Source organism: Leucopleurus acutus (assembly GCF_964270905.1).
Source record: "Leucopleurus acutus genome assembly, chromosome: 9".
Lineage (NCBI taxonomy): Eukaryota > Metazoa > Chordata > Mammalia > Artiodactyla > Delphinidae > Leucopleurus > Leucopleurus acutus.
The window spans coordinates 95,136,010-95,149,826 of NC_139144.1; the positions used below are offsets into that span (position 1 = coordinate 95,136,010).

At 40.3% G+C, this 13,817-nt stretch overlaps 1 protein-coding gene across 1 annotated transcript in view; it reads right to left on the bottom strand.

Moving 5' to 3' along the window:
• Positions 1–13,817, bottom strand: part of PARP12 (poly(ADP-ribose) polymerase family member 12) — a 44,813-nt gene that overhangs the window by 12,848 nt on the left and 18,148 nt on the right. The window contains exons 6-7 of the mRNA XM_082846694.1: positions 5,682–5,868; positions 1,627–1,768 (exon numbers count right to left, since the gene is read on the bottom strand). Of these exons, the coding sequence (XP_082702820.1) occupies positions 1,627–1,768; positions 5,682–5,868 (329 nt within the window). The remainder of the gene's footprint in view (positions 1–1,626; positions 1,769–5,681; positions 5,869–13,817) is intronic.

The following is a 13,817-nucleotide window of genomic DNA, read 5'->3' on the forward strand; positions in this document are numbered from 1 at the left end:
AATATTTAGTTAATAAATGTGAGTGGCAGGTTGCGGTCTGAGACTTGCTTTCACTCTACCTAGCAGTCAGGTTATGAAGGGAGAAGTTAACTCACCTCAAAGTACTTCTGTGGCTACTGTTATGTACCAACCAACAAACAAAAGAATTGTGTCCACCCAAGTGAGCTTGAGTGAGTCTGCAGCAAACATGCTTTTTCTTGCAGTCTGCAGTGAACTCAATGTGTGTGCTCTTCCCCACCCTCATCTTAACTGTTCTGTCCCCTGGGGCTGCTGCCTATGTTGAGAATGATAAAGGCTACATCTGACATTTCTGTTTGATCTGTTTTGATATAGTCCAGATACTTTAAAGAAATACTTCAAACTATGGTCAGCAGCAGTCAGATGGGTACTAGGTGTATAGACTTGTTCTTCAGGCCTGTCCTGACTTATTATTTCATATATTTCTCACCATCCCCTTTAATGCACTTGAGTTTATCAGACTGTGGATTGCAAACCACCTCACATATGACTTGTGTTCCCCAGCTGACACTGCAGAGTGTAAGCAGTTCTCGCTGTAGAGCAGAAGAAACTTTTAGGCTCTCTGTACAGGCACATTGAGAGGGCAACAATTCTACTTTAAGTAAAACCACAAGTGCTACAAACCACAAGCAAAACCAACTGGCTAAAAGCAGGCAGACAGAGTGGATTTAGGATAATTCACCAAAAACACTTTGCTGCCCTCCAAACAGAAGGTCCACAAAAATAAAGAAAATAATAAACTATGCTTAAAGGAAGGCCCACTTAATTTTCTTGAAAAATGATGAAAACTCAGAGGGATTCAGTTTAAAATGTGAATTTAAAGGCAAAACTGAACTGAACAGGGATGGACTGATAAATCTCTGTGAAAATGGCTTGAGAGAAGCCACAAAAAACCTGAAACTTAAAAAAAAAAAAAAGTCACAAATAAGCCACTGGAAGGCCTGACCAAAGGGCGTTTGGTCTGTTTCTGTCTATCTGCCTGTCTGTCAAGGCAACCAGAACAAGCCAAGGCCCAGACTCAGGATACCACGAGCAGAGCATCTGAAAATCTGCTTCCCAACAATTTTTAGTTGAAGTGTGTGCCTACCACGTGTTTAGCCGGCCAGCCATCTGTGCTGAAGGTGTCTACAGAAAGCAGAGCTGCACAGCAGAACCACTATGACACGTGTCAGCGACCTGGACACAGGGATGCCCATGGCCTACAGGACAACCGCCACTGCCCACAGGCTGATGCTGCTTGTCCTCCACAAGGAGGACTCCTGTCCCCTCCTATCACCCCCCAGGCAGCTCCCCACCCATCCCTCTGGCGGGCCTCTATGCCCCCTTCCAGTCTGGCAGCGCTTCAGGAGCAGGGACCACCCCATCCTTCTCTTTCCTGGCTCTCAATGTGTGTGCGGACTTTCTCCAGGGTTAAAATGGAAAAGGCAAAGCCAGCAGATGACCAGGTCCTGCTGGGTGTGTGCAGAGGGTCAGGAAGTATCTTTTTTCTTTTGGCCAGATCAAGCAGCTTGCGGGATCTCAGTTCCCCAACCAGGGACTGAACCCAGGCCACAGCAGTGAAAGCCCGGAATCCTAACCACTAGGCCACCAGGGAACTCCAGAAAGTACCTTTGAAGTCTAATTCGTATGTGTGCTTTCCTGCCTGGAACTTCAGAGCGGCAGCCTGGGGGTCAGACCCTGCGGCACAGTACGCCAGGTAGGCCTTCTCCACATCGCTGTTGCTGACGCTGGTCACGGGGTGCTCCACGCCCTGTGAAGGCAAAGCCAGATACGAAGTGAAGGCAAGAAGAAGACAGACGCTGGGGGCCGTCTGCACCACCCACAAATGTGCCCACGGTGGTTGTTTGTGTCCTGGGGGAGGCAGAGGAGAGGAGCCGGGCACGGTGCGGTGGCAGGAGAGGGAGGCACAGGAAAGGAGCCGACGCAACTGCCTCCTGAAAGCTGCTCAGGAAACAGAAGCCCATACACGAGGACCCCGCTAACCCGGACAATGCATGGGAGCGATGAGAGAGAGGGCATTCAATTACTCATGACGGATGATACAACCCTTCAAAGGAAGGTGAAACATCAATGGTGAATTCTCAAATGCTGCTTCACTGAGGGCCTGAGTGATGCTACCTCCTCTGTCCCTTGTTCCCACCACCCTTTAATCAGAGTTCAGTTCTCCTTGCTGTTGTCTTTTTCTGGTCTCTTGGAGAGCTCTATTTTTTCAATTATCCATTTTGATCCCTCATCCTCTTTCCCATTACCTACATGATATCAAAGATTTTGGAATGGACTTGAGTTTGAATTCTGGCTCTCGAATCTGTTTCCTCTATAACCTCAGCATGTTATTGGAACCTCTCTGAACCTCAATGATCTCAACTCTATGACAGGAATAACAACAGAATTTAAATCATACTCATGTCATTATACAATAGGACCATCCCATCCTCAAAGACCTGGAAAAATGATTAAAATAAGGCACAGAGAGCCCTTCGCACAGTGCCTGGAACAAAAAGCAAAGGTGCCGCAGAAATAGAGGCAGATACCTGGGCATACAAGTCTGAAGTTTGGAGAGGAATCTGGTCTACAGACAGAGATGCAGACATCACTCAAGGTGGCCACCAATGTCAGAAGAGCTGGGGTTCAGGCTAGACCCCGGGAAACGCCAACATTCACAAAGAAAAGTAGAAAAAAGAAGCCCATGAAGGAGACAGAGGAGGAGCAAAAAAGGAGAGTGAGGCTCAAATGTGACATATGAAACATTTTTTCAATAAAATAAATAAGAACTTTTAAAATTTTAAATAAACAAATCAAACAAAACAAAAGCAAGCACACAGATACAGAGGACAGACTGGTGTTACCAAAGGGGAAACAAAGTGGAGGTGAGGAGAGGGTGAAATGGGTAAAGGAGGCCAACCGGTGACAGATGGAAAATAAACCTTTGGTGGTAAGCACGCTGCAGTGTATGTAGAAGTCAAGATACATCGTTGCACACATGAAACTCATGTAATATTAGAAAACAATAAGTAACTGAATAATTAATATAATCTAATTAAAGAAAGAAAGGAAAGGAAGGAGGGAGTGGGCAACAAGCTGGGTGGAGACTGGCAATGCCACAGGATTTGGCACCTGCGCCCTTTGCCAGCGGCTATGGCTGGTGACGGCTATGCTGAACCGGGTCCCACCTCCTGCAGGCGTTCCATGAATGGTGACCAGATGAACAGAAGTAAGATTCTGGCAAGTGGAGGAATAAATGGAAGTCTTCCCTTTCAAGCAGAGATAGATGGGTTGTTTGGGTACAAAAGGGTGAGGGCAATTGTAGAGCTTTTAGATCAAACCAAAGGAGATCACAGGAGAGGGGAAAAGGCAAAAGGTAAATCGACACAAGAAGACTGTTGAGAATAATCCAGCCCGGATACAGGTTGGGGTAATGCGTCGTGGAGCCCACCACCTCAGGGATGGCAGGTTCAACGTGGGAAAACTCAGTGGGCCAAAAAAGAGTAACACATTTATACACAAGATTAGGTTATGGATTAAACTGTAACCCCCAAAAAGACATGTTGAAGTCTTAACCCCCAGTACCTCGGAACGTGACCTTATTTGGAAATAGGGTCATTGTAGATGTAATTATTTAAGATGAGATCATACTGGAGTAGGTGGGCCCTTAACCAACATGACCAATGTCCTTATAAGAGGACGGCCACATGAAGAATGCTACTGATGAGCAGGTAGAGATTAGAGTTATGCAAATACAACTGAGGAACGCCACAGATCACCAGCAAACCACCAGGACTGAGGGAAAGACAAGCAAGGATTCCCTACAGGTTTCAGAGAAAACATGGCCCTGCTGCCACCTGGATTTCAGTTTCCAGCCTCCAGAGCTGTGAGACAACAAACCCCTGCTGTTCTAAGCCACCTAGTTTGTGGTACTTTGCTATGATGACCCAGGAAATTAATACAGGGTGGAGGCAACCTGGACCTGAAATTTGGGCGTATATCCTGAGCTCAGGCAGAAAAGAACCCAGCTTTTCTGATAATCAAGAGAAAACTGTCTTGAACTGGCAATTAGCAGAAAACTAAGAAAGAAATCCAATTATAGGGTGACATCAGAAGTGTGTGGAAAAGGAAGAGCTAGAATGGACAGGTCACCCTATGAGGGGCCCTGCCGTTGGTACAAAATGAGACCATCCAGCCAAAAGTCACCGAGTCCGCACGTGCACATCTGAATGCACCAGCGTGTGGTATGTTGGTAAAACCCACAGTTTATTCCCAGAGATTCTAGCTATTCTAAATACTCAATGTTCTAAACTATGCACTCTGGCTACACTGCAATAAAGGAGTAGCAGCCTAGAAAAGAAAAAGGGAAAACCCTGAGTTCGGTTGTTTGGAGGAGAAAGACCCCTGTCCCCAAAGTTGTGACAACGCAGTTTCTGAAGTCACCCAGGGTCCCGTATCATCCCACTCAGCTCCCAGAAGGGGGACGAATCACCAAACAAAACGTGAGCGGCTGTCACATTTGCCAGTTGCTTCTTGCCTGCTGTGTGTTCCTCCATGACGCCTCCGGGTGAGCTCCACTCATCATCATCTCTCCCGCTCAATGCCAGGCTTGGCCTCTGCACCCCCCTCCTGACCAAACCCAGAGCAATGCTGGAGAGCCTCCCTGGACAAATCCAGGGAAGACAGAAGGAACCCCCAGGACGCTCAGAGAGGGAGACGGGTTGGGAAGAGGACGGACAGAGCAGTGAAGCGGGAAGGCCGGCACTGGCAGAAGTGGAGGGGAAGAATGAGGGCACAAGCCATCTCCTGAGAGTGACCGTGTCCAACTGGCCAGCGGGCACAGGCAGCAACACCTCTGTCCTTCAACTGGCCAGTCTAACTCCTGAGGATCTGCCAGGTACAGGCACCACCCTCAGCAGGGGGGCACACCAGTGGCAAAAGGTCCCATGAAGCTCACATTACCGAGTCCCAGAGAAAAAGATATCCCAAGTGCAGTAGAAACTAAAGCCTTACTACTATAGCATCTTACAACCCAGAAGAATACAAATGTCTATTAGACCACATATCCCAATTTTCATTTGGGAGAAGGTGTCACTATTGAAATGGTGACCTCCCTATACTTATACCTCTACAGGTAACCAGGGGGCTCCCTTTAATCTGATTCATCCACAAACATCTTTGAATAATTAACAGCAGCAATTATTCGACACAGATACCAAATCAACAGCTGAAATCAGTCAATTTTCATATACTTGCCCACCTTCTGTAAAGTTGCTGCTACAGATAAGGCAGAAAGCTAGCTGTGAAAAGCCTTCAACTCTATTCCACAGCTACACAAACACTCCAGCACACACAGGCACTTGCTCTGGAGTTACTGCTCAACAGTAAGAGAGGCATCTTTCTACCCCATTTAACGAAATGTGATCTCACTACAACTAAAGTCATTCACTCCTGATGAACGAACAGATAGCTAATTGTTCAAAGATGGAACCTCATACAAATGAACTCTAAATTATCCCATTTTGCCATAATTCCTGCAAAGCAAGTACGTCATAAGGGGACCTGGGGATCTTTGGCTCTGTCAAGGGCTCCCCAGAGCAATCCTTGTGCCCATGTTTGGAAAGACTCCCCCATCATGGACCCTCAGGAAGGAACACTCACCCTCTTTCCGTGACACTTACTTGTCTTCCATACTCCTGCCAAAAGCCAAATTCATCGTTCCAGTACCAAACCCACTCAGTGGTGAGGACAAAGTGTGGAGGTTTGGTGAGCGAGGAGGCCGTGGAGAGGCGGCGAGCCAAGGTGGAACCAAACGTCATGGAGTTAAAGTTCAGAAAACCAGTGAGAAAGCTACTGGTGCACACGATCCTACAAAAGAACATGAGAAGTAAACTGAAAACCCACCAGCCACATGGACTCAGATACTCAGCTCCCCCATGGTCTTCTAGATACTCTGCTGGAAGATGTGAACATACATGTGACCTGAACATTTACAAAAATGTGTTGGGGTGGGATGCGGGACCTGCTTTTTAAGATCCATTTTGCTGTGTGAAAATAATAAAATCACAGTAATATGGAAAACCTGTTATCATGACATTCCTTTCACTACACAGAAAACGCTGGTTAAAATATTCTTTTTTAAAATGCATTGCTGAGATGGCAAGAAACAGAAATCCTCAGAAGCCAAAAATAGTTTAACATACATTGAATGCATGTGGGCCAGCCCCTGTACGAAGTGCTTTGTACATATTAAGGGATTAAGTCTTCATAACACTGAAGTTGCAACTTATCCCCATTTCACAGATATGAAAACAGAAGCCCAGGAAGGTTCAGAAACCTGTCCAAGGTCAAACAGCTAATCGATGGCAGAGCTGGGGTTTAAGTCAAGCAGTTTGGCAGAACAGCCTGTACTCTGAGCCACCAGGATCTATTCCCTTTCCAAATGCTGAAGTGCCCCAAAAGCAAACGGAAGGTCTGAAACCAGATAGGTGAATGAGGACTAAAGCCAGTGGCTGTCCAAGGACAGTGTCAGTGAGTAACAACAAAAAGCCCTATTTTTAGCAGCAATGAGGAAACAGAAAACAAATGTAGGATCTGAATATGGTCAGGGGTCAAATCTCCGAAGAGACACTTCTGCATAAAACCATGATCCTAAAAGACTACATATATCCTTAGTGAAGGGAGGCCAGGAAAGGAATCTGCTTTGCAAAGAACGTCAGCAAGGAAATTTGCCTGTGTCAGTGTTAGCTTTGGATGGAAAGGAAGAAAACATCCACTGAGAACTCATAAACCACTCAGGCCTCACAAAAGTTAATTCACACTTCCTGCGTGAGAAGTAACTTGAAAGACTCACCGTGGCAATTCCCAGAGAAGCAAACACAAATCCCCTCTGGAAGGAATCCACCTTCAACTCAGGCCTCAAAAGAATTTCCACAGGTAAAGTTTCAGCAAACATGGGCTTACAATCAAATAAATCAGGAACAAGACACCATGAGCAAAACCCAGCAAAAACAATCAGTCCACCAAAGACAACAAACATTAGAGTTCTTGGATATAAATATGCAATATGTATGAAGTGTTTTTGAAAGTTAAATTGAGTATCACAAGTATGAGTTAAGGATAAAGAAACTATAAGAAACTGGACAGCCACATGTAAAAGTATGAAATTAGAACACTCCCTAACACCATACACAAAAATAAACTCAAAATGGATTAAAGACCTAAATGTAAGGCCAGACACTATAAAACTCTTAGAGGAAAACATAGGCAGAACACTCTATGACATAAATCACAGCAAGATCCTTTTTGACCCACCTCCTAGAGAAATGGAAATAAAAACAAAAATAAACAAATGGGACCTAATGGAACTTAAAAGCTTTTGCACAGCAAAGGAAAACATAAACAAGACAAAAAAGACAACCCTCAGAATGGGAGAAAATACTTGCAAATGAAGCAGCTGACAAAGGATTAATCTACAAAATAAATAAACAGCTCATGCAGCTCAATATCAAAAAAACAAAGAACCCAATCCAAAAATGGGCAGAAGACTTAGACATTTCTCAACATCACTAATCATTAGAGAAATGCAAATCAAAACTACAATGAGGTATCACCTCACACCAGTCAGAATGGCCATCATCAAAAAATCTACAAACAATAAATGCTGGAGAGGGTGTAGAGAAAAGGGAACCCTTCTTGCACTGTTGGTGGGAATGTAAATTGATACAGCCACTATGGAGAACAGTATGGAAGTTCCTTAAAAAACTAAAAATAGAACTACTATATGACCCAGCAACCCCACTACTGGGCATATACCCTGAGAAAACCACAATTCAGAATCATGTACCACAATGTTCACTGCAGCTCTATTTACGATAGCCAGGACATGGAAGCAACCTAAGTGTCCATCGACAGATGAATGGATAAAGAAGATGTGGCACATAATACAATGGAATATTACTCAGCCATAAAAAGAAACGAAATTGAGTTATTTGTAGTGAGGTGGGTGGACCTAGAGTCTGTCATACAGAGTGAAGTAAGTCAGAAAGAGAAAAACAAATACCGTAGGCTAACACATATATATGGAATCTAAAAAAAAAATTTTTTTTAATGGTTCTAAAGAACCTAGGGGCAGGACAGGAATAAAGACGCAGACGTAGAGAATGGACTTGAGGACATGGGCAGGGGGAAGGGTAAGCTGGGACGAATTAAGAGAGTGGCATGGACTTATATATACTACCAAATGTAAAATAGATAGATAGTGGGAAGCAGCCGCATAGCACAGGGAGATCAGCTCGGTGCTGTGTGACCACCTAGAGGGGTGGGATAGGGAGGGTGGGAGGGAGACGCAAGAGGGAGGGGATATGGGGAGATATGTATATGTATAACTGATTCACTTTGTTACAAAGCAGAAACTAACACACCATTGTAAAGCAATTATCCAATAAAGATGTTATTAAAATAAATAAAATAAAATAAAATAAACTATAAGAATGAACCAGGTAGGGCTTCCCTGGTGGCACAGTGGTTGGGAATCTGTCTGCCAATGCAAGGGACACAGGTTTGAGTCCTGGCCCCAGGAGATCCCACATGCCACGGAGCAACTAAGCCCGTGTGCCACAACTACTGAACCTGCGCTCAAGAGCCCACAAGCCACAACTACTGAGCCACGTGCCACAACTACTGAAGCCCATGCACCTAGAGCCCATGCTCCGCAACAAGAGAAGCCACGACAATGAGAAGCCTGTGCACCGCAACAAAGAGTAGCCCCTGCTCGCCACAACTAGAGAAAGCCTACACACAGCAAGGATGACCTAACACAGCCAAAAATAAAAACAAATAAATAAATAAATTTATATAAAAAAAGAATTAACCAGATAACTTTGAAATTAATATTATTAATTAATATTAATTAATTAATATTATTAATTAACCTTTAGAATTAATTAACCTTTAGAATTAATATAATAATTAAAAAATTTAAACCACAATAGATAGGACACAGTGCAACTCAGACAAGGCTGAACTAGTGAACTGGGTGAACAAGTGAAGCAATTCCCCTGCATACAGCAAAGAGAATGAGAGAAGTTAAAAGACATAAAAGATAAAGCAAGAAGACCTTAACATATGTCTAACCAGAAGTTCAGAGAAGCAATACTTGAAGAGATCATGCCTGAGGAGCTTCCAGAATTGATTAAACATAAAGCCTCCCACTCAGAAAGCACAACAAATTATAAGTAGATTAAATAAATATAAATCCACACATAGACAGATCTTAGTGAAACTGTAGCACCAAAGAATGACGAGATATTTCAAGTAGTCAGAGAGAAAAAAGAGATTACCTATCATGATGGGTTGAACTGTGTCCTTACAAAGATATATTCGAGTCCTAACTCTTGGTACCTGTAAATTTGGAAATATGGTCTTCACAGATGTAATCAAGTTATGATGAGGTCATACTCAATTAGCTTGAGCCCTAATTCAATGACTGGTGTCCTTATAAGAAGAAGGAAATTTGGACACAGACAGAGACACATGGGAGAAAGCCATGAGACAACAAAGGTAGAGATTACAGCAATGCAGCTATAAACCTGGGAATGCCAAGGAACACCAAGGACTGCTAACAACCACCAGTAGCTAGGAAGAAGCAAGGAAGGATCTTCCCCTGGAGTCTTCAGACAGAGCATGGCCCTGCTGACACCTTGACTTTGGACTTCCAGCCTCCAGAACTATGACAATAAATTTTTGTTGTCTTAAGTCACCAAGTTTCTGGCAATCTGTTATGGTAGCCCCAAAAAACTAACACATTTATACCGACAGCTAACTTCTAAATAGAAGCAATGGAAGCAGAAAACAATGGAATAATCTTTGAAGAACTGAGAGAAAATACCCAATAAAACTATCTTTCAAGAATGAAGATGAAATAAAAACACTTTCAGACAAACAAAAAATACATCTGCCCCTAGACTCTCACTAAACTAACTTCTAGAAGATGAACTCAAAGGAAAATGATCCTCACAGAAACATATGAACAAAGGAATTGTGCGCAAAAACAAAATGGTAAACCTAAACGTCCATCCACAGATGAATGGATAAAAAAGATGTGGTACATATATACAATGGAATATTACTCAGCCATAAAAAAGAACAAAATAATGTCATTTGCAGCAATGTGGATGCAACTAGAATTATCATACTAAGTGAAGTCGGAAAGAGAAAGACAAATACCATATAATATCACTTATATGTGGAATCTAAAACATGACACAAATGAACCTATCTATGAAACAGAAACATGGACATAGAGACAGACTGGTGGTTGCCAAGGGGGAGGGGGAAGGGGGCTGGAGGAGGGATGGAGTGGGAGGCGGGGTTTGGCAGATGTAAGCTTTTATAAATAGAATGGATAAACAACAAGTCCTACTGTATAGCACAGAAAACTATATTCAATATCGTATGATAAACCATAATGGAAAAGAATATCTAAAAACAGGTATATACATGTATAACTGAATCACTATGCTGTACAGCAGACATTAGCACAACACTGTAAATCAACTATACTTCGGGGAGTTCCCTGGTGGCCTAGTGGTTAGGATTCCAGGCTTTCACTGCTGTGGCCCATGTTTAATCCCTGGTCAGGGAACTGAGATCCTACAAGCTATGTGGCGAGGCCAAAAAAAGGAAAAAAAAAAAACCTATACTTCAATATGAAATAAATATTGATTAAAAGAAAACATTAAAAAAACCAAAATGGTAAACATTTAAATTTAAACAAATATTGACTGTATAAAACAAGGTTAATTTCTAACTTCTGGGATTAAGAAAATAATAGAAGCAATATTTACACAGCACATCTTACATGCCTGGCATTGTTCTGAGTGTTTTACACACATTAATTCTTTTAATTCTCAAAATAACACTTTGATATAGGAACTATTATTTTTATCTACTTGACATATGCAGAAACTGAGGCACAGGACGGCTAAGTACTTTTCCCAAATTCACACAAGTAGTATATAAGTTTGAATGGAACTAGTCAGAATTCAAGTGTTCAAGATTCTTTTATTGTTCAGGAGAATGATAAAAGGTATAGATTAGCTTACATTGTTAAACTAAGGTATATTAAGTTACAGGGTCTGTTTTCCAGGGTAATCACTAAAAGAACAGAAATTCACTATGTAACTTCCAAATTAGTAGATGAGGGGGAAAACAAAAAATCAAACGTGGAAACATCTAAGAGAAGATCAAAAAGGGAAAAGAAAAATAGAAAAAGCAGGTCAAATAGCAAAAACCAAAACAGACAGTAGAATAAATAAATTCAAATGTATAGGTAATCACAACAAATGGATAAACCACAATATTTAACTTTTGATTAAAAGAGAAAGATTGTCATACTGAAAAAATAACCAGTTCTACAGTGTTTACAGGAAATATAACTAAAATGTAAACAAAAGAGCTTGAAAGTAAAATAGTGAACAGTAGCTAAAAAAAAAGCTGGCTTAGTTATATATATTAATATCAAACGAAACAGACTTAAGGCATAAAAGCATTACTAGAAATAAAAAGCATCCACTTTCTATTGCTAATAGGCTCAATTTAACAGGAAGATAAAAGTTTTAAACTTCTATATACTTCATAATAGTTTTTAAATATATAAAATAAAAATTGATGGAATTACAAGGAGAACCGACAAATTCATAGTGAATGTTAACATACCTTTGAGTAACTGACACAAGAAGCAGACAAAGAAATCAATAAGGATAAAGAAGATTAGAACCACACAATTAACACACTTCATCTAACACCACATCCAAAAGACTCTGCCTACACAGAATTTTACCAAAACTAACCATGTACTACACCCATAAAGCAAGCCTCAACAAAATTCGAAGAATCTCTTATATAGCCTGACCACAATGCAATCCATTTGAATTTAAATTTTAAAACTAATTTTAAAATACACTTAGAAATAAATCATGGGTCATCTAATCTATGAGATCAAAAAAGGAGAAAAGTTTGTTCCTCTAAAAAAGAAAAATATTAGTAAAATTAATAAATCTCTGCAAGATTGATCAAGAAAAAAGACAGGGAGAGAAAAAAGATTAGAACTGTAAAAGGGGACAAAATTAAAGATGGCATAGACACTAAAAGGGATATTATAAGTAACTTTATGACAGTAAAAGTTTGAAAATAAATAAAATGAACAAACTCCTAGAAAAAATATCAACTTACCAAGTTGACTCAAGGAAAAACAGAAAACCTGACTGGTCCTAAAACAATTATAAGAAATTGGGTCAGTAGTTTAAAATCTTCTCAGGAATTAAACATCAGGCCCAGAAATTTTTAGAAACATGATCATTCAGGAAAAAAATAATTCTAATTTCACAGGATTTTTTCAGGATAGGAAAAGAATCCATCCCAATCTCATTTTTATGAGGCTAGGAATTTCATAATATAAAAACCAGGCATCATTTATACTGTACACCTGTAACTTATATAATATTGTACATCAACTATACTTCAATTAAAAAAAACAGGCAAAGACAGTATGAAACAATTATAGACCAATCTTATTCAAACGTAAATACAAAAATCTTAGACCAAATACTGGCAATACAAAGTTCACCATCATGTGCATATGTGCATGTGTACACAGGCTACGTATGACTTCAGTCTGGGAATGCAATGGACTTACCATTAGAAAATTAATGCAAATCACTGCGTTAACAAGTAAAGGAGAACAAAACATTGGCTCTTAATTAACATAGAAATAGCACTCAATAAACTTCAATTTCCATACACAATTAAAAAAAAAAAAACTCCTGGCATACTAGGAATAAAACTAGAATTGATTAGCAATGCCAAAGGTTCCAAACATTCACACATGCTTAAGGAAAAACATTTTAAAATTACTCCTTTTACAATTAGGAAAAAAAGAAGAAAAGAATAATCTTCCAGCTATCACCACGTCTATTCAGCACGGTACAGGAGATCTTAGCCACTATAATAAGACAATAAAAAGAAATAAAATGTGTAAGAATTGAAAAGGAAAAACAAACTGCTATTCACAGATATTAATTTCTATACAGATATCTAGAACATATAGATAACTATACAGATAATTCAAATAAATTATCAGTAGATTCTGAGTTAAGGTATTTTAGTAAAGTTGCAGGATATAAGATAGAAAAGTCAACTGCATTTCTACACATCAGCAGGGAGAAAATACATCAACAAAAAAATGTAACTAGGGATGTAATGCACAACATGATTAACTATAGTTAATGATGCTGTATGGTAATTTGAACGTTGCTAAGAAAATAAATATTAAAAATTCTCACAAGAAAAAAAATGGGTAGGGGTAACTATATGAGGTGCTGGATGTTAACTAAACCTACTGCAGTAATCACTTGGCAATATATACTTGTGTCAAGTCATCGTGCTCTACACCTTAAACTTCTACAGCGTTGTATGTCAATTATCTCTCAAAAAAACTGGAGAAATTTTTTTTGAAAAAGGAAATGAAGAAGCTAATAAATCCCTAAAGAAAAAAAAAATCTAACAAAAGATATACAAGACCTTAATGGAGAAAATTAGAGAACTACTGAAAAATAGTAAAGAACGTTTAAATGAGATGCTATCACGTATATGAATAGAAAGCCTTGGCATCATTATGATGTCAGTTCTCCCCAAACTGATAATAGACAATGCAATTTCAAGTTAAAAAAATCACAACAGTGTTTTTTGTTAAAACCAACGGGCAGATTTTAAAATTTCTAAAGAGGAGCAAAAGACCAAGAGGCAAGACAATTTGA